Source organism: Lichenostomus cassidix, chromosome 12 (assembly GCF_008360975.1).
Source record: "Lichenostomus cassidix isolate B80296 chromosome 12, HeHo_3.0, whole genome shotgun sequence".
NCBI classification, from domain to species: Eukaryota; Metazoa; Chordata; class Aves; order Passeriformes; family Meliphagidae; genus Lichenostomus; species Lichenostomus cassidix.
Genome location: NC_139493.1, coordinates 12,116,467 through 12,136,677, shown reverse-complemented (window position 1 = coordinate 12,136,677; position 20,211 = coordinate 12,116,467). Strand labels below are relative to the sequence as shown.

The 20,211-nt window shown below is 39.6% G+C and overlaps 1 protein-coding gene across 4 annotated transcripts in view; it reads right to left on the bottom strand.

The window, feature by feature from the left end:
• Positions 1–20,211, bottom strand: part of ARHGEF3 (Rho guanine nucleotide exchange factor 3) — a 99,522-nt gene that overhangs the window by 15,916 nt on the left and 63,395 nt on the right. Inside the window, exon 1 of one of the 4 annotated variants that reach the window (XM_085072702.1) lies at positions 7,072–7,335. The exons of the other annotated variants lie outside the window; for them this stretch is intronic. Coding sequence (XP_084928828.1) covers positions 7,072–7,167 — 96 coding nt within the window. The 5' untranslated portion in view covers positions 7,168–7,335. Of the gene's footprint in view, positions 1–7,071; positions 7,336–20,211 lie in introns of those variants that run through there. 4 annotated transcript variants of the gene reach the window in all.

Here is a 20,211-nt window from a genome sequence, read left to right as displayed (position 1 = left end):
AGACTCCAGATCTGTGGCTCTGAATGTGCTCAAAAGACTCAGAGCTACCAAAGCCATCACTGCCACTCTCCTCCTGCCTTCCTCCTCCCAGTTCAGGGAACTTGGAAATAGAGGGGATTTAGAGATAGGATTTAGAGACTGCATCCACTTGCCATAACCATGACCTGTGCAGACTGGGAACCAGGCCAAGTTATGACACAAAAAAATTCAGGAGTTACAATGTTTTGCCTTTTAAAGTCATTATTATTGGTATTTTTTAAAACCCTTGTTTCAGAGTTTTGAAATTATTGCATGTTAGACTGTATTTTCAGAGTTATGAAGGCTTGCCAAACAAATACAGGAAGTAACTTTCAAAAAAAAAAAAAAAAGATCCAGACTACAGTTTGGCAGAGTTTCCAAAATGTGGAGCTGGTATATGTGAACAAGTAACATTAATCTGACAGGGCTTTAAATTTGATATAATGCTAAATAAAGCTGAGGGAAACATGAGTGGAGGAACTTCAAAGGCTGAACAGTCAAGTGAAGTCAAATTAATACCTGACTAGGCTAGAACAAAGAGCAGATGGCTTTTGGAGAGAGCTGTATATTTGAACTCAAGATGACTTTGGCAACATCTGAATTCAGAGAGAAAAAAATTTAAGCTGGAAATACCACGTACACATGCAACTTCAGAAAGAAATTGAAAATGTGAACAAACTGATACAAGGAAGCAAATCCCTGTCCAAAATACAGATGGTTCTGAAAACCAGACAGTGGTCATTTCAAACAGTACTATTAAGAAAAATTAGAGTAATCACAATGCCATAATCAGTGATTATCACCAATTTAAGATGGAAAGCTATCAGACAAGAAGTTTCAAAGATGCCATGTCTCTAATTAGGCACAAAGGACACAGTGCTTCAGATTGCTTCTTCATTCTAATTTACTCTTTACATATATATACAATTGTCATACATATATGATAAATTAGTGAACTAATGAACAATCTCTAGTATCTTCAATACATTGAACTCTAACCTAATGGTTTAGACTACTGAGTAAGCAAGGAAAGCTCTATCTTTTAATGTTTAACACTCAAAACATGACCCTTCTGCTATGGGACAGCAGCAAAATGCAGCAATCAGCTCCAACTACAGCATTACTGGGAAGCCACTTTCAGACGACTAACAGCTGCCAGCTCCCTTTTCAGTGACATTTAAGTCTTTTTGCCTTGCAAAACTGAGTGACATCTTGCTTTCTAAACTGTAACATGCTCATTTCAAAATGACAATATCTTGGCCAAAAGATAACTTTTGTAGCCATATTTTGGGTCTAATGCACACAGATTACCATTTAAAAGCCTAAATCTTAGCACACAATACCTGGTGCCAGAGCAAGCAGAGCATTCAAACAGCCATGCAAGCGTGATAAAGCAGAAGATCCTGTGAAGAATTGGACACTTACATTCGCTGCAATGCACTGACAGCTAAGCTCATGCTGGTTTTGCCTCTTCATTAGTGAAATTAGCACCTAATAATTAGTTATATTGTATCCAAGAACACACTATACAGATATGAACGCTTCTAGAAGACTATTTAGGGGAAGAAGGTAATACTTTGGTGCTCTTCATCAGCAAAACAAAAAAACCCTCTTTTACTACTATATGTAAAGAACGGAATTTTCCCAAAGTTCAAAGCAGAGTGAGTTAAACCCATTTAACTGTATCAATTAGGTTTTGGGACATTATCATTGAACACCACCCACAGCTTAATTATTACACTGTGATAGATAAATTTATCACTCTAGCAAAAGACTAATTTTCATGTCCTAACAAACAGAAAGAAAAGAAACAAAAAAAAATGAGGCCAGATTCCCTTCATATTGCCCTAAGAACATCAGAACCAATGACCTGGATAACACATGCTGAATAGTAGTCTAGGTGCCACATAAAAGGTCTTCATTTCCTCCAGTACCTCCCTTCAGAATTCTTCCACTCTATGCCCCTGAAGGGCTTAGCCACTGATTTCCTGCCAGTGAAGAGCAAATGTATGTTCACTGCTGCTATGATTGTTTTTCCACCTGACTCTCCCATCTCTTATCAGCAACTTCAACCACAGTCTCCATGTCAGAGAAGTGGTGCTGAATCCGACAAACAAGGGAAAATGTTTCCCTGAGGGGTCATTGTTCTTGTGTCTGCTGCACTACTGTGACCAGGATATTGTGTTGATTTTTCTGACTGTATTTAAAATTGAACTCAACAAAAGGAACTCACAGAGGTTTTTAAGGCAGCCCAGAAAATAAGCACTATGTGAAAACTGGTACAGAAACGTAGCATTTTAGAATATTAGAATTTATCCTCTTTACCTCTCACCTTGGAAGGCCAACTAACCTCCTCCCAACCCACATACAAAGTGGCTGAAATTGTCAATGCCTGTTAGAATCCCAACTTCCTGGAGTTTAGCAAGTTCTGAGACATTTACATCAGTACTGAATTTGGTGTTTCTAACTTGCATAACATTTTATAAAAAAAGTGTTGGTTACCTTTTTTCTTTTTTGATCTGAATCAAGACAAACAGATATCCAAAGCATTCATTCTGAGCTGTGGGAGCATTCATTAGGGAAAAATGTTTTAACTTAAATTAGTCTCCAGAGTGTTAACAGTGTAATAAATAGAAGACACTATAAATGGCAACAGTATAGTAACCTTTGTTTCAAACCTAATTCACAAGCAATGCCAGTAAGCTCAAACAGAACCACTCTGTTTCAGACTTCATGTAACTGGCTATATTTCCACATGCCTGTAAGATTTCCATACTTTGAAAGCTATTCGGTTTTAGTCATCTTTATAAGGGTAAGTCAACATTTGTCATGGCAGGAAGCCCAACAATATTATTTTTGTTAGTCTGCTACTAGTTAAATTGGCCTCAGATTAAACAGCTCTAATAAATGCCCCCAAAACTTGGAGTTTAATAAAAAAAAAAAAAAACATTCAAGCTCTGTTCCACAGGATGTTATCAGTATTTAACCTTCAGGGAAATAAAAAACCAAACAAAACAAAGAAGGTTAATAGAAAAAATAACCTATGTTACAACAGTCTTTAACACAGCAAACACTTAAACCTAAAAATAAATTAAGCCAGGTATCTCAAGCTTCTTGTACTTTCAGAGCAAAGCAAGTCTAAAACTAGAACATTCTCAATTGATTTTGGCACTAAAAATACTGGGGTTTTATATTGGAAACAGCAGAGAGTTTGCCTTTGCTCCATAGTATCTTGGTATTATTCTGATTGGAAAATTATGGAACATTGTCTCTTTTAGAACTGAGGCATGTGGTCAAGAAAAACAAAGAAGGTGACTCTAAAGCAGTTCTAAGTATAGTTCAGTGTTGTACAAAGGTAATTAAATTATCCATGACTCCACACTAAAACCTGGGAGAGGCATCCCAAGACTAAAACTGCCAGCACCTCAAGAATTTATTAAGCAATTTTAGTAAACTGACACAGAAATACAACTTGATCATCCAATGAATTGTGTGTATTGGTGATACAATTTTCCTTCAAATCCATAAGGCCCCATGCACCACCTGTACTCCCTGATGGTAGCAGGAGGAGGTTTGTTATTCCTACTTTCTCAGTCTCCTCAAAACCACCAAGCAAACCACGGAAAATCCAGAGACGTTTTCTTTTCATCACAGCATTACAAAGAAGAGAACCTGAAATACTAGTTGAGGTGCATTGAAGAGCCATTTAGAGAAGTGGTGAAATATTCCCGGTCAAAGACAACAGTGAAACAGTGAAGTTTGCATCGTGTTACCCCACTATGTGTATATCAAAGATTGGCTCCTGGCTGCACACAGGCTGCCCTTGTTGGTCACTACCCTTAGGACCTCGGATTTCACCTGCCATAGGCAAGACAAACCACAAGTGTCAGTAGCATAAGGACAAATTACATCCAGCAACCTTCACTAATCATTCATTTGTCTGCAATATCCAGAAATCAATATATCTACCAGGAGCTAGGAAATGAAGGCAAATTAACAGAAAAACCTCACACTGAGGTGAATTAACAGAAGCAACAGAAACCCTGAAAAACACAGACAACTAATGTAGAGTTTATTGAATTCTGCATTTCCTCTCATTAGAAGCTGCTTGTACAGGCAACCTAAGAAAGACTTTTTCCATTCTGGAACAAACTGGATATTAACCTGGACTGCCAATTAACCAGCAGACATCATACAGCGATTTACTGAATGGAAAAATAAAGACAAGCTGTTTGTTTCACACTGCCATTAAGCAGAACAGATCAGCAATTCCAAGTGTGGGGGTTTGACATGTTTCCAGCTACACTGCACATGAACTTACCTGAAATATGTCAAAACTGAAACTTGCTAATATTTCATTAAAATGAAATACATACATTTAGGAAGATCAAAGAAAATTCATGACTTGGAGTTTATCTCATCATCTTCTGGCCCCTGTCCCTCTGGCTCCACGCCTGGTTCTCCTGTTAATGATGTGCCATGGCCTAGATGCTGGTGGATTCCCCTTCACATTCCCCTTCCTGAGCTCCCCATGCCAAACAAACACCGTCCTGAGCACCAGGCAGCCCAGAGCTCCCACACACCAGTGCTGGGAGGAGACAACAAAAGGCTGGCTGCAAACAGCTCTGACTGAGGGCTAAGATTCTGGGCTGTAAGAGCTGTAAGCAGACATACAACATAATGGAGATGTAAAGGAATTCTATGCTCCCATCGTAGTTTTTGGAGCCTAAATCCAGGTACTGTGGTAGATCCTGTGCGGCAGAACAGGACATCCTTACTCTGAGGAATTCAGGAGCTCCTACCCATGACTTCACATTCACACCTTTAAACCTCAATCTGAATGCTCTTTCTCACCTGCTGCCCTTCCAGTCCGGGCGTTTGCTCTAGAAGGGGTAATAAGGGAGTTGCTTTAACCAGCGAAACACAGAAAATGGTTGAAAAGGCGTGGGGCTTTTTATAAATTTGGGTAAGCCAATTTCAAGTTTTACTAATTGTTTCTATTTTTGAAGTACGTAAAAGCTGGAAAGAGCCCAACACTTCGGTACTGTTCACTCCTAAAACTGTACTACAGGATTTTGTCAGGGGCATGTAACAATGCATGTAAAGACCTTAGAGTGCTTGCCATATTAGTACTGCAGTATTTTGTTGCCCTTAAACTACACTTAAAAAGAACTATGATAACTGTACTTGGACTAGGGCAATAGCTTTTTATCAGAATCCAGATTTTAATGTTTACCTATTTATTGCAAATTTCATTTGTCATTGTTTTGTGACTGTGCAACTTTCTAAAGAGTTTTTTCCAAGGAAGCTGGCATAGCTTAAAGAAAGAACTGAAAGTAGAAAACCTCAGTTCTCTTTTCTGCCTTGTTCCTCAAAACATCAGTATAGAAGAAAATCTGTTCTACTCCGAACATATCAGCATTAACACACAATTTGAGTTATTAAATAAAGCAACCAACTTCACATGCTTAGTAACTAGGATGAAACTCGCGTTTCCAAAGGCAGAAACGCCCAGCCCAGACCCAGGAATGCTCTGCTGCAGTAACAGGCAGCTGTGCTAGAAGGCGCCCAACAGCTTTAATTCGCTTCATAAATACTAAAAGCTGGAAGAACAGCTTGATGTTACAGCTTAAGGATTTTTCGCCCGTACATTGACAGACTTCAAAGAAGCGGGCTGCATACACCAGTCCTTATAATGCATTTCCCTAAGAGTAGCTTTTATTTCTGCTTTCTTAATCAAAATTTTGGAGTGGTGGGTGGTCTTACCCTCCCCTAAGACAAACATGATGTTTAAAAGTTTCTTTTTCAGAATGCTGGAATCCCATCCTACTCTCAGAAAACAGTTCGAAAGCATAAGGGTGCATTTTTTATTCCTATAAAACACAAGCTGTTTGCAAGTTGTAATTTTGATTGATCACATCTGCTACTCAATACTTCCTCGTGCTCTCAGATTTCATTGAGTCTTTTTCTTTGAAACTTGATTATAATCAAACTGCCCTTCCTAACTGTAGCAGAGCAACACTCCACCTCTTCAGATTTGACAACTTTATGGAATCACAAAAAATCCCTTCATAGAGTAAAGGCTAAAACCATGTTTCTTTAATATTATCATTAGTATAATGAGTACCCTTAAGGGAGACATTTAGTACCTAACAATATCTAGCCTCAATAATTAAATCTATGTAAAAGTACACTGAAAAACAAGAGTGCAGCATCATCTTAGTTCTTAGCTCAAGCATCATGATTAAATAAGGTCACTGGGCTTATGTTACTTTTACTTTAGTTCTATTCAAGTGGCGAGGTAATTAATCTTTGATGGAGATGTATTAAATGAACCCAACTTAAGTTCTCTTCAAGTTACTCAGCAAGCAAGACTAATAAAGAAACTAAATATTTAAGTAATAAAACCTTTCAGAGAGAAATGTTCATCTTTCCTCCAGAACAGTCAGAATCCTTAAGGTCGCCATTATTTTCCCCCAAACACAAACCGACATTAAATTAAAGAATCAAATATTTAAGCTTTTCATGAACATTGTTGAATTTGGGTTAATGAATAAGACTTTTAATGTCACTTGAAAGGCTTTCATGTTTTTTCAGAAACAGAGCAGTCAATCTGCTCATAGGGCAGGACTTTCAGTTAACCGTACATGGGATTATTTTTTTGTTTATTGTGATGAGGAAAAGACAGTTAATGCTTTAAGGCACCATTTTACTGATTCCCTTCCAATTCCTACGTAAGTGTAACAATTTGTAAGTAATGCTCAGTCCTGGAACAAAATAAAACTAAATCACTTTAAGCTACTTATCTAAAACAGGCACTTCTCAATTTGCTATGTGAGAGATTAATTTTCTTAAAGTAACAGATGACAAAAATCTAGACTGCTTCTTGCTTTGTTCCAAAAGCAAGGTGAATACCTAGAGAGGCAGTAAAGGATGCCTAAACAAAACGGGTATCGATACACTGCAGTCTGTTCTCACAGCACGTTACCTTTCCCCAAAGCAATACAGTTCACATCGTAAAGAAAAGCAAAGCTGCAACCGTGCCAGCCGTACCTCGGTCTCCTTAGCCGGGCTGCTCACCGTCTGCACCTCCAAGGCGAGATTTGCCCTCTTGGCGGACAGGTAGAAGGGATAATCCTTGGCCACCATGGTGGCTGCAGGCGCGGCGCTTTCGGGGCTCAGCGCTGGCTCCGTGCGAGCAGCGGGCGGGAGGCGCCGGCCGTGCCCGGGCCCCGGCAGCGCTGTGGCTGAGCTGTGCCCCGGCCCGCGGCACGGAGCGCATCACCCGCAGCCCCGAGCGAATGCGGCAGCGCAGCTCCAGCGCCGGGCGGGACGGGCCGGGGCGGGGGACGGGCCGGGGCGGGGGACGGGCCGGGGCGGGGGACGGGCCGGGGCGGGGGACGGGCCGGGGCGGGGGACGGGCCGGGGGCGGGCCGGGGCGGGGTCCGAGCGCCTCACACCGCGGGTCCTCAGCGCCGGTCCGGCCCGTGCCGCTGCCTCTGCCCTCGCTGTGCGCTGCCCTTCCCGCTGCTCGGGCACGCACGGACCGTGTGCTTCCCGCAGGGTGACCGGCAGCGCCCGGCCTTTGGGACAGCCAGTGTCCGACAGGAGGGCGAGCTCACAGCGGTCCCAAGGGCACAGTCCCAAAGCCAGCCTGGGTTCCAGCCCTGCACACGGCAGTGGCACCTCCATTCAGTGCGCTGTGCTCCCGCTGAGCAGAGCGGCAATCTGCACCCTGTCGTGGTGCCACAACATAGAGCATCACTATTACTCCCTTCCCACGCTTTTTTTCCTTTTCTTTTTCCTACTCATATTGCTGCTTTTTCCTGTCTGGCAAGCTGGAGTTTGTTCCTTGTGTTTTTAAAGTTCCACTTTTGTTGCTATTGTTCAGCCAAATTGCTCCCCTGCCTGCACCTCTCATTGTAATGAGCTGTGAAAGTGGAAAAACACCTCTGCTTAAGGCGCCTCATAGGGCATTTCAGTGTCTGTGCAGCCAGGCAAATTCTGTTTGATGGCTACCTTAGAACAAAGGTAGTGAAAATTTCCTGAAAAGAGAGAGGAAGCGTTAGGGGCCCTGTCTGCAACACAGGATCAGTCTGACAGAGACTATAACACAGGAGACAAGGAAAAGGAAATTGGGTAGGAAGCTGGATGGGGGAGGAGGGAAGAATATTTTCAGCCACAGGGAAGCAGCCCAACCAAGAATAACTTCACAGACCTTGAAAAAATTAACTGATTTTAAAGGCAGATCATGTGATGGATGTCGCTTTACAAGCATCTATTTTTCTAAAGCCTGTTAATCAAATAATGATGAGTTTAGAATAAGACTAGTCAAATGACAAAGCTAGTCCTCATCTGGACACTTTCCTTTGACTTCACCAATATCCCAAACCTGTAATAGCTCTCATCCTTCTAGGCCTTTTCAGAAGCAGCTGCAGTACAACCAGAGATACTATTCTGTGCCTGTTATGCTCACCTCTCTATTTTATGGTATTCTGCCCATAAAACAAAACCCCACTAGTTCCCAACCCTGAAATTCCTGCAAAATCACTAGAACAAAGTTATCAATACTTGAAGATATGCAATGACTCTAGAATAACATGTGACATTTGAACATTTGGGTGTTCTGTGCCTCCTCATCTGCATCACAGTAGGGCAGGACAAGGTTCACTCAAAGCGAAAGTGTTGACAAGAGGCACAGAACAGCCTTCATGCAGATAATGGTTAAGCAGAGAGGACATACAGAAAAGAGAGAGATTAGAGCAGGTGTGATAGACCTACAAACTACAATTGGCAGAGGAAGCAAATAGGAAATTTTTTCACTGTATTCAACTACAAGGAAAAACTGGTGCCTCAGATTAAACCAGATGGTGGCAGATTCAGAGCAAAGAAAAAGGAACTTCATACGATATACAAGTTTTGTATTATGTACAGTGGAAGCATCTGTCATAAGATGCTGCTCCTAAGAAACACTCTCAGACACAAGTTCCTGGGGCAGTATTTTGGGAAACACCATGACGGGCTATTTCTGTTTTGGACTCTACTCTAAGCATCTACTGCTAACCACCACTGGAGATTAGGTGTTAGGTTAGATCAATTCTTGCAGCCACCTCCTTTCTTTCCATATTAAAAAAAAAAAAAAGAAAGAAAAAAAAGAAAAAGAAAATAAAAAGAAAAAATGTAGCATTTTATTTGAAGACCAAATAGGAGTCTTAGCTCAGAATTTCTGAAGCTATGAAGAGTTACTTCAGGTACATGAACATACACTCACTTCTGCAAGTCTTCTTCCACACAAGGTTCAGAGGACTCAGCTCTGAGCACAACCTGACAATGTTGGGCAGTTTCTCCTCACATTTCAAGCACGTTGTAACACCACTACACACAGACTGTAAAAAAATGGTCAAGAACCTCCATGAGAACACTGCAGCTGCTGTGTAACCATTTAAACCCAAGAAGCCTTGATTTCAGATACCATCTGTGTATGTTTGTTTATGAAGGTGTATGCTAACACCATTTCAAAAATCACCTTCACTTAAATCATTTAGACAAAATACCTTCAAGGCATGTTCTCAAAGCAATCTAATCCTGTAACATGCTTCGCAGCATGAGCAGCGCTTCACAAAGGACAAGAGTGTACTGGTTTGGAGATTGAAATAATGAACTTAGGTTTATACACATAAAAAATATGCCAAGAAAGGGATTCTGTCATTTCTCCATTAGTCAGGCCAGTGCACTTCAGCTTGACTAAGCATTCTTGAGAAACACCAAAAAAATTAGTTCTAAGAGGAATATAATTCTTGATAGGCAGGACTTTCATGTCACTAGGTTACAGAGTATCTTGCACCTACAAGATAGACTTCAATGACATCAACACTAGGATTCATTAGACTCCATGGATGTTTGTTTACTCCACCAGAAGAGCATAAATACACTTTTAGAATTGAAATTTGGACCCAAAGATGAGTGGCAATGACCTTTACAAGTATATTATCTGATGGAATAACAAATGGTACAATTGCAAACAATTCTCTCTTTCAGAGAGCTGAATGTCTGTAGAATCCTATGTGCATTTATAAACAATAATTATTATTACAGTTTAGTTATGGTATTGAATCCCTTCTGAACTGTGTATCAAACACTTGGAGTCCCTTCTGAAAGATCTTACAAACTTAGTGTGATTTACATTTCATTTCTCCATGAATTTAGATTGCACAGTGAGTGCCCGTCAATAGTCACTGCATTGTGCATGTGCACACAGGCCCAGGCAGAGCCAAACATCACTTCATAAACTTGTGGCTGAAAGACTCCCTAGAGAACTCCAGTTAGACAGCTGGAGAAACAAAGGTTTCAGTGATTCCACTAAGCAATTTTGTAAGTGTGGAGTCAGTGAGTCCACTCTGTCCAAAAATCACACTTAGACTACAAGTCTACACTAACACTATAAAATCTCTAAATCTGAGTTGTAAAGTACTTTCAGAAAATAAACTAGTATTTCAGATACAATGATGGTAGTGACTAGATTGCAGAGCAGGCCAGTGTATCAGTTTTGCCATTTCTAGAACAGGTTTTTTGTGGGTTTAGTTTGGTGGGGGCATGTAGGAGGGTTTTTAAAATTTCTTTATGCCAAGACAGAATTTCATCAGGCAGTTACTTAACTGTCAGGGAGAAGTGAGGAAGGTATTTGGTAACTCTGGAAAGCCCAGCTCAAAGGTGCCTACCACTGCTGACCTGGTTCAGGACTGAAGTTCACTGTCAGAGCTGTTCTGTGGTCATGGTGTTCACACCAACGCCTTTAGTTTGTTTCCTCCCAGATTCAAAACCTAACCCTGAAATAACTCTTGCAAAAGCATCTATCAGCACGGCAAAACCATATCAGATGTTCAGGTTCAAACCTTACAAAAACCTTAAATTAAGTAGAAATATTGCATACACATTTCAAGGAAAAAAATCTCAGCAGTTTGTACTTTATGGAATACCTCTCATATAATCTATGTACCTTTCCTTTCATTTAAACTGAAAGAAGGTAGATTTAGACTGGAAATTGGGGGGAAAAAAATTTCCCTGTGAGGGTGGTGAGGCCCTGGCACAGACTGCCCAGAGAAGCTGCGGATGCTCCATCCCTAGAATTGTCCAAGGCCAGGCTGGATGAGGCTCTCACCAACTTGGTCTGGTAGAAGGTGTCCCTGCCATGGCAGGGGCTGGGACAAGATGAGCTTTAAGATCCCTTCCAAATCAAACCATGCTGTGATTCCAGGTCTGTGGTTTCACAGACAACAAACAAAAAACCAATAAACCAGAAGTCGCTGCTTAGGAGAGGTACAATTTTGCTAAGAATACTCAAAGCAAAGATATTATTCCTGCTATTCTGAAATGACCAGTGAAAGTCAGCCAGGCTAATGCTGCACATACCCACACAATTCTGCACCTGTTGAGGATCTCTGAAGCCTCTCTCCAACATGCTCCAATATCTCCTCAGGATAATCATTAGGACGCTTTCCTTTCAGAAAAACAAAGACAAACTAACAACCACCAACACCAAAACCACTTTTAAATGACAAAAAGAGAACTTTTGAAGCAGTTTTTTCAATCAAACATTAAGAATTTGAATCTGCCCAGAAACTGGAATGCAGAACCACTGACAGTGTCAAGTACACTCATGTTGAAGTGATGGAGAGCCATGATTCTCATACCAACTGTCATGAATGTTTTATTGTACACATCCAGTGGTAAGGCAGGCTACAGGCTTTCCAAGTCAGACATGCTCTCAGTGTTTCTTCATACAAATCTAGCCTGTGAAACAATTCTGCACTGGGAAAGAAACAGATCAAACAACCTGCCAAGTTGCTTTCATCTGTTTTTACTTTGCTAAATTCATGTAACTTTTGATTACCACACGAAGCACTGCGCAGGTAAAGGATGCCCTGTAACAATCACATTCACACTGAGGCAGAAGGACTCCTTTCACAAGCTTCCCTGGGGATGACAATAATAACAGCCCATTTTTAATGCTGCCTCAGATTCATATACAGAAATTGTTATGGTGGCTGGTCTGCAGCTCAGGCCTAAGGATGGCTGGCCTAGAGACACTGGGAAGGGTTCACACTTCTCCACCCCACTGCCACACCCAGTAGTGCACACCACCCGGTGGTCCCTGGTGAGGGAATCGCAGGGTGTGGGGAGGTTGGCTAGAATGACCCTCCCCAGTCACACTTATAAACAAAGAAGTTGGTAGAGTTTGTCTGAGTACACTTCCCTGGGGAGAGCAGAAAGGAGGAGGTGGGGAGAATTGTATTGATTTATCCATGTGGATTTTAAACAGCTGCTCAAATTCTGCAGAGGGTGGAAAGATCACCCAAAGTGGAGCGTCCTTTCCTGAGTTTTTCACTGAAAGGCATTCTAGAGAGAGGAAATTACTGGAAACTCTTGTATGATGTTTAAATGAGATTAAATGTAATTAAAATACTTTTGTTTAAGTTACAAGCAGTGGGGGAGCAGGAATTTCTCTCCAGAGCACTTGTGCTGACTGGAAAATTAAGTAACAAATTTCTTTATGAGAAATCATTATCCCTAATACAAAATGTTTAGCAAGACATCACAGTAGTGGTCTATTTTTTGTTTTGATTAAATTGTATTACAATAACATCTATTATACGTAACTCTATAATATTTGTCCTCACAGTAGATGGTAATTCGTAATTTTTCACTGTATATTATGTTTTGCTAATCTGTATATGTATGCTCAGATCTCTCATCTGCTGTTTTTGTGAGCTGAACAAGTTACTGTGGCATGAGAAAAGCAGCAGAACTCACTGAAGATAAATGGTGAAAAAGCTTTCAGGTACAAAAAAGGACAGGACAGAGAAAAGGCTGGTTTTTCTCCTCCTAGTAGCTCTGAACTATTAGCTCAGCTTTTTTCATGAAGTCATACCCAAAGACTGTCATCATTTCATTTCTTGGATGAGGGATTTGGATCAGAAGCTTTATTTATTTATTTTTAAAAACAAACCCACCTATTAATTTCCATAACAACTGTGCACTGTTACTCATCTAGTCAGTGACTTTTGCCAATTTGAGTATCTTGAAATTAGGAGAACCTTTGTGCGTCTTGAATAAAAGTTTAGAACACAAATATTGAGGCTAATTTCATGTTCTCCTGAGCAACAGAATTAAGGTTGGAAAAGACCTTTAAGTTCATCACATCCAACTGTTAACCCAGCACTGCCCACCACAATACATTAACTGCAAAAGGTATTAAAAAACCCCTAAAATTTGCAAATTAAGATAACTGTGCAACACTAGTACTTTAGAAATAACATAACTTATGAAAGTCTAACAATTCTAGGACATTAAATCAGAAGCATGAAAAGTAGAATTCACATACCCTTTCTAGACTGTAGCCAAGGCTGTGCCAGCAGTGTTTCTAAACCCAAAGTTAAGCAAAAAAAAATTGTTTGACACAGATTACAAGACATCCATGGGACAGGGTGATGAAAGTCAAGCAAAACTGTGAGACTAAGCGCTTTACAAACAGAAACAAGAGTCTGATATCTCCACTACAGTAAAGCAATCTTGAACCTGAGAGGCCTTTTGTCACCCTGCAATACTGACTGACAACCCAGAGCAAAAACCTCCACATTTGGTCCAAACAGAGTTCCTTGCATCACGAAATGCCTTACAACCCAGATTGTTACAGGGATTATGTAAATTACAATATTCCACTTTAATGGTCCATTAATATCTTTAGAAATGTTCCTCAATCCTTGTATGCTATGACCTACTGTGTAAAAACATCGGACAGAAATGAACACAAGAAACTAAATCATCTTACTGTTACCCACATCCTCCCCCTAAGAGCAGGGAGGAAAACCATGGTATAACTTCAAAAAGAAGTGTCCTTGCAAAAACTGGTAATGCATCAACAACTGATAGAATTAATCTACTCCCAGTACAACTGCACTGCACACATATGTCCTTAAAGAAGATGTGGCAGTAAGCAACAACGTGACTAATCTTTAAAAGACAGCTGAAATGGGACATAACAGCTTCAAACAGACAACAACTTATACTAGGACAGGACTCCTTTGTTCATATCCCTTTATCAAGGATTAGGGAATCGAGAAAGCATTGCAGGGAATAAAAAAAGTTTCATTTAAAGTTACAAAGTAACTGTCTTCCCAAGTGTAAATACAATGATGTAATCCCATCTCATGGTACAGAAATTACTATAACAAGCTTTAATTGACACAGAAATATAAATGAGAAACAGTTTTGCAAAATACTTTCCTGATTTAGGAAAGCCAGTTGTAATTTCTGAAGGCTATCTCCTCTCAGGTCAAGTTGTTAACCACAAACCGCTATCTGGCACTGATCAAGTTCATCCTGCTTTTATGTGATCTTCATTATCAAATCTGCAACCACAACCCAACCCAAGTGTTCCATTGCCATTCAATGTTCAACTATGAATTTTGGACAGGTGACTAATGATCACAGTTAATTTAGTTCCCAAGACAGCAGAGAGAGTCACAAGTTGGAAAACAATTTCTCTGAAAGTAATTCCAACCATCACAGCAAAAATATTGTTTACCACTTTAAAAGCTAAGAAACAACTCAAAATTGCATCAGAACATACTTGTTGTATCTAATAATCTTGAAAACATAGCAATTGGCTGAACAGAAAAGCAATGTTTGTTTCAGCAAACATTCTGATTTTATTATATAACTGGGGTTGGTGTTAAATTACACGGATATCAAATATTGTATCTTCAAAACCCTGCAAAAACACTAACTCTTATTAAAACTCTTACCCTAGTAAACAGTGAAGTGTTAATATAAGTGACTGTAGAACAACATGAGGAGACTTAAATATCAACCCACAGGAATATAATCATTTTGTTCCAAGGATGCATGTTAAACAGAAAGTATATTGGGGGAAAAGAGAAGCCATTACACTTTCAATGTGAGGCACTGCTTTTAGAGCTCAAGAACACTAACAGCTGACAAAAGTTTGTTCTGACCAACATGAAATTTTTGAGAAGGGTTCTTCTGAAAACATGGGGATGTAAAGCAGGAGAAAACCACACAGACTAAAAAAAAAAAAATTTTAAAAATCAAGTTGAGAATGAAGGCTGTTATTCTAGACCAGTCAGAAACAGGAGTGAACAACCTGAATGGAAGAATGATTGGGATTGGGGGATTGGGATAAATAATTTATCTATCCTTTCAAAAGCCTTTGTAGTTTCTGTTTGATGCATGTTATAAGTCATTGGAGCAATGCAAAGAGGAGCACAGAAGTGATTACTTAGGAAAATGGCAAATAATGTACAAAATTAGACACAGGGTACATAAAAGGCCCTACTTCTCGAGTGAGTTTGCTGCAAGAACACAGCAAAAGAATTTTAGAAGAAAAGGCATTGTCAAAATAAATGAAGTCTTGTACATTAATTTTATGTGTGGCAATATGTGTTCCATAACTGATTGGTAGAACAATCAGTGTTGAAGGCTCTGTACCATGAATACCCCATTGGCAACCTGCACACAACTCTGCCCACCACGAAATTCTCAGACACAGTCCTTTTACTTAGCATGACCCTCAGTCTTGCACACAAGCAGGAGTTTAAGTAGATATGCAAGTGATCTTGAACTTTTTTTTAAAAAATCCTCCCAAAGAACCTTATTTCACTCATCAATTCTCAAACCCTAAGTTTGTGTACAAGTTCTAGGCTACTACAGAAGAGAACAAGGTTACATAACACTTCTTGGTAACTAAATTAGCTGTAGGAAATGGGCTTGCAGGCATTTTAACAATCGATCATTTTCTGAAATTAAAAAAAAATACAGAAAACAAATTTGCAACCCTCCATAACTGCTAACTTTGGTTGAAGCAAAAATATTTGGTCACCTATAAAAGTTGAAAGAGGAAAAGGAAAGTAAAATGTGCAACAGGAATAAGAACCATGTTTTTCCAGGCTGCAGGATACAAGGTCTTGATTTTGATTTCCAGTAATAATTATTCATTAGAAACATGGTAACATTTCACTGCCTGTATACTTACCTTATTCTGGATATAATAGTTGAGTAATGAATATAAAAGTATAAACCAAATATCAAACAAGTGGGACAAAGAAGTGAGCAGAGCACTGGCATATGAACATGTTGCAGGGAAGCAGAAGGAAAAACGTTAATCTTTGTGTTGTACTTCAAGCACATTGTCTGATACAGGTGTTCCCAGTGTGCTCTGCCAGCTCCCCTTGAACTCACTACTCCATTCCTCCCTAAAACAAAACAGGACGCGGGAAGAGAGCACAGACTGGCTATTCAAGACTACCTGAGGGAGTTACAATGATAATCCACAAGGAAAAATGATAAGTCCTATGAAATGTCCAGCCATTGCACTGATGAATCAAAATTGAAAGGCTGAAAGGACGGCTTCATAAAAGCATAGCTCTACAATAAAGATTGGAATGCACCTCATATCTGCAATAGACACACAGGTATGTTATTACATACTGTTCTCTGGAATTTGGTGGGTTTGTTTTTGTACAAACATTTAGAGACTACCTGCTCCTGTTCCTAATTGCTTCCTCTTGATCTGGTATTTTTATTAAAATGAAGGATATTTATCCAAATGATTGCAGTTTTGCCACAATAAGAATCCATCTATTTTGTTAGTTCAGGAAGTGCCATTTGTTTTAGTACGTGCTATGTAACAGCAGATGTGCATTAAACGTGTCGTTGCAGGATATATTAACCACATCACATGAATAAGCCAAACAGCTGAAATAAGAAGCTACAAAGACCTTTTTGAACATGAGCAGCCTCCCTGATCTCTATGAAACTAAATCACCCGCCTGATATTACTTGCACATATGGGAAAGATACAATAACCAGGCAACAGATCTTATGTAAGGCACAATCTAATGCCTTGCACTTGTTTCACTATTGCTACCTACCCGACCACCACCTTTTCTTTTTCTTCTGAGTTATACATTTACATATCTACAGTAGAGTTGTGATTCAGATATTATTTCCCCAATCAATATACAACACCTCAAGGAGGGAAGGTTGCTTTGTTTGTGGTGTACACGTTTGGATTGCCTGCCCTCACATTCTTTCCCAGTATCTGCAGCATTTGAGCAGCAAAAATCTCTAAATCAGTCAGCTTCTGACCCAACATTTCTGTTGGAATTGTAATATCCCCCCATCCTCTCCAAGGTGCAATGCAATAAAAAAATTGCATTAGCCAATTTTAACATTTGTATCCAGATTATAAGCAGTTTTGAGCGAGATACTGTTATTTTGGGAAATTGGCAGTAACAGAGATAAACTCATTTAACAAATTACTACAAAGAGGCATATTCCTTTCAAAAGGAGAAAATTGAAAAAGAGAAACCTTTAACCCCAATTCCATCTCTGGTGTTAGGAGATGAGCAGCTTTCACTATAACTTCCTATCCAACTCAGTAGGAAAATGTCACCAAACACCACGCAGAAAAATGACATCAGAAACAATGTGCAGTGTTCCTCATCCTCTCTCTAACCTTACAGAAGCATATAGCACAAATCCTCTGTGCCTCTGACCACAAAATACCCATATACAGTTATCTCTGTAAGCACATTTTGCAGGTAAGTGGGCTCAGGAGTTGGATATTCTTTGCAAAGAAAAGCTGCGCAGATTTTACTCTGGTAATCCCCAAACTTCAGGGATCATGGACAACAATATGAAGCAAGTGGTGTGCTTACCAACAACTTCAAGCTAGTATTTAGGAATTTTTTCTAACTTTTTCTTTCATGTGGCCACAAGAATCATTAAGGTGATCTCTGGGACAGTGTTGTCTACCATCCATAATCTCAGGACCAGTGTTTCAGACCTTTTTACTAACTAGTAACAGCTGGATTTGTGAGGGAAGCAATGCTTACAAAGTGTCTGAACAGTTCACATAACAGTAAATAAAAAGAACACAATAAAATAACGAAATTGAATGACAATCAATATCCCCCCTAGTATTCACCAGTGAAAAAAAGGGCAAGAATAGTAGAGACACTTCAAATAAATAACACTTTGATCATTGTTTTCAAGATTCTTACACAATCATTTTGTTAAATATTTTTCCTTATGCTAATCAACTTCAATACCTAAAAGACCACAGTTTCTTTCCTACTGTATTCAGTTTTTACAGGGTGAGGATTTGTCTTGTTTGTGAAACTGGGTGGAAGTTTCTAATGGTTCTTTTCAGGAAGCATGCATCTGTTTTTCAAACCTGTTCCTTCCTAAACTTGCTAAAGCTGGCCCCAAAAATGTATCAGGAAATAACTGGAGGATGAGGGGGATGGGGAAGAAACTTTAAAGACACCTTGTTTTAATTAAATCTCAAAGTGTTACTCCTTCCTGTTGAACTGAGTCACGCAGGGCTTTAGCTGTCGCACCTGACAGGGGGAGGGGAGGTGTCAGCACAGAGAAAAGGTTTGTATTTGAGCTGCCTCCTGTAATTGGCAGCCTGGAATTAATTAATGAAGTGCAACCAGCACACACTTGAATGCAGCACACAATTATGCGCGGCAAGCAGTATCAAAAAACACTGCTGCTTGCTTTAATACTCTTTTATTGCTACAAAACATGGAGAGGTAAAACAGTAAAGGCAAATAGCAATTAACAAAGACACGAGGGTGCCTCTGGCAGTCACTGGTACCATCTGGGTCTCAGTCTGCTGCTAAGCTGTTACCTGAACAAACAGGTACAGTGAGAAGTTATCCTACCTAATAAACAAAGGCTATTGCCTTTGTCATTTTTAGGGTTTTTTTTGTCTTAGAATTATTTTAAATACTCTGTCTAAAGCCATATGATTCATGTGGCTGTTACAAGCAGTCTCAGCTGGAACCTCTCAGTACACTGTATCAGCATTTCAACTACTAATTCAGCTGGAAAGCCAGGGTCAGGAATGTGTCAACTCCATGGATTCATTGACTCATGACAGGAATGTCATTTCTGTAACCTTTCTTCTTGATCACCTCTTAGTGCTCAGCACAAGCCACCTTCCCATAGATGAGGCCAGATATTTAACTTCCTTATTTTAAAGAACAATCTTTGGAGGGGTATAGACTAAAAAAAAATCCCCAGTTATTTCTGGGGCATTTCCTTCCATTTATTTTTGCTGTTAAGTAACAGCAGATCTTACATGAATATTTTTAGTACTGGGTTCTGCTTTGACTGGCCTGACAGAGTATTTGCAGAGCAGCAGCTGATTCCTTCACAAATGATGTATGTAAACAAATCAGCACAAATTACTTCTGTAAATTTACAGCTACATGACATAAATACCTTCCAGAACCTAAGAGTGCCAGTGACTGCTGCCCACAGGGGAACTTGCACCCATTTGCAGCTTCACAGAGTTCATGTTGATTCAGTTTTGCTATACATAAGCATCAAGTAGTTATTAATAATAGTTCTATAAAGGATAAAGAAGCCATTGAAGCAGTATTCAGGTGATGCCATTCCAAACTCACAAGTGCAAGCTTGGCTGGCTCAAACTGTTTCCATATCAGGAAATGACAGTAATCTGAGAACAATAAAGGGTTCCTTCATTAGCTGTTGTAATCCCCAAGGATAAGACCTACTTTTTCCATATAGAATCTTCCACATGGAAGAGATACAACATTTTTGCTTTTCTGATGATCCTTTAACAGACGAAAGATGTTAATGTTGCCACTAACAATTTGTTCCTTCTTCCATTTCCTTTTTCTTTACCCAATGGGAAATTTTAGCTTATTATTGCAGAGTTACTTCTGAGAAGTGGAAAATGATGCAAGGCAAAATTAAATCTGTCATAGCTTCATTACCAGTGTAGCTATACCTACATATACTACAGCAACTGTTTTATAAAGTCTTTATCAACTCTCCCTTTCCCACTTGCATATAGGTTTACCTCCTGCAATTACCTCACACACCAGGATACAAGAAAAAAACCTGAATGCTGCTGAGTGCACCAATTCTTTGCTTCTTAAACTAAGGTCACTAGAAGATGAGAGCTTTACCGGTAAATCCATCCAGTACTTGTATATTTACAACTCTGTGGTCTGTTTAATGTTAAGAATTACTTTATAAGATATCCTAATCCATATCTCTCATTTTAGAGGGTTTTTTAGCCTACTTAAATGAACACCACAAAGAGGAAGTTATTTTTAAAGAGCACTAAGAACT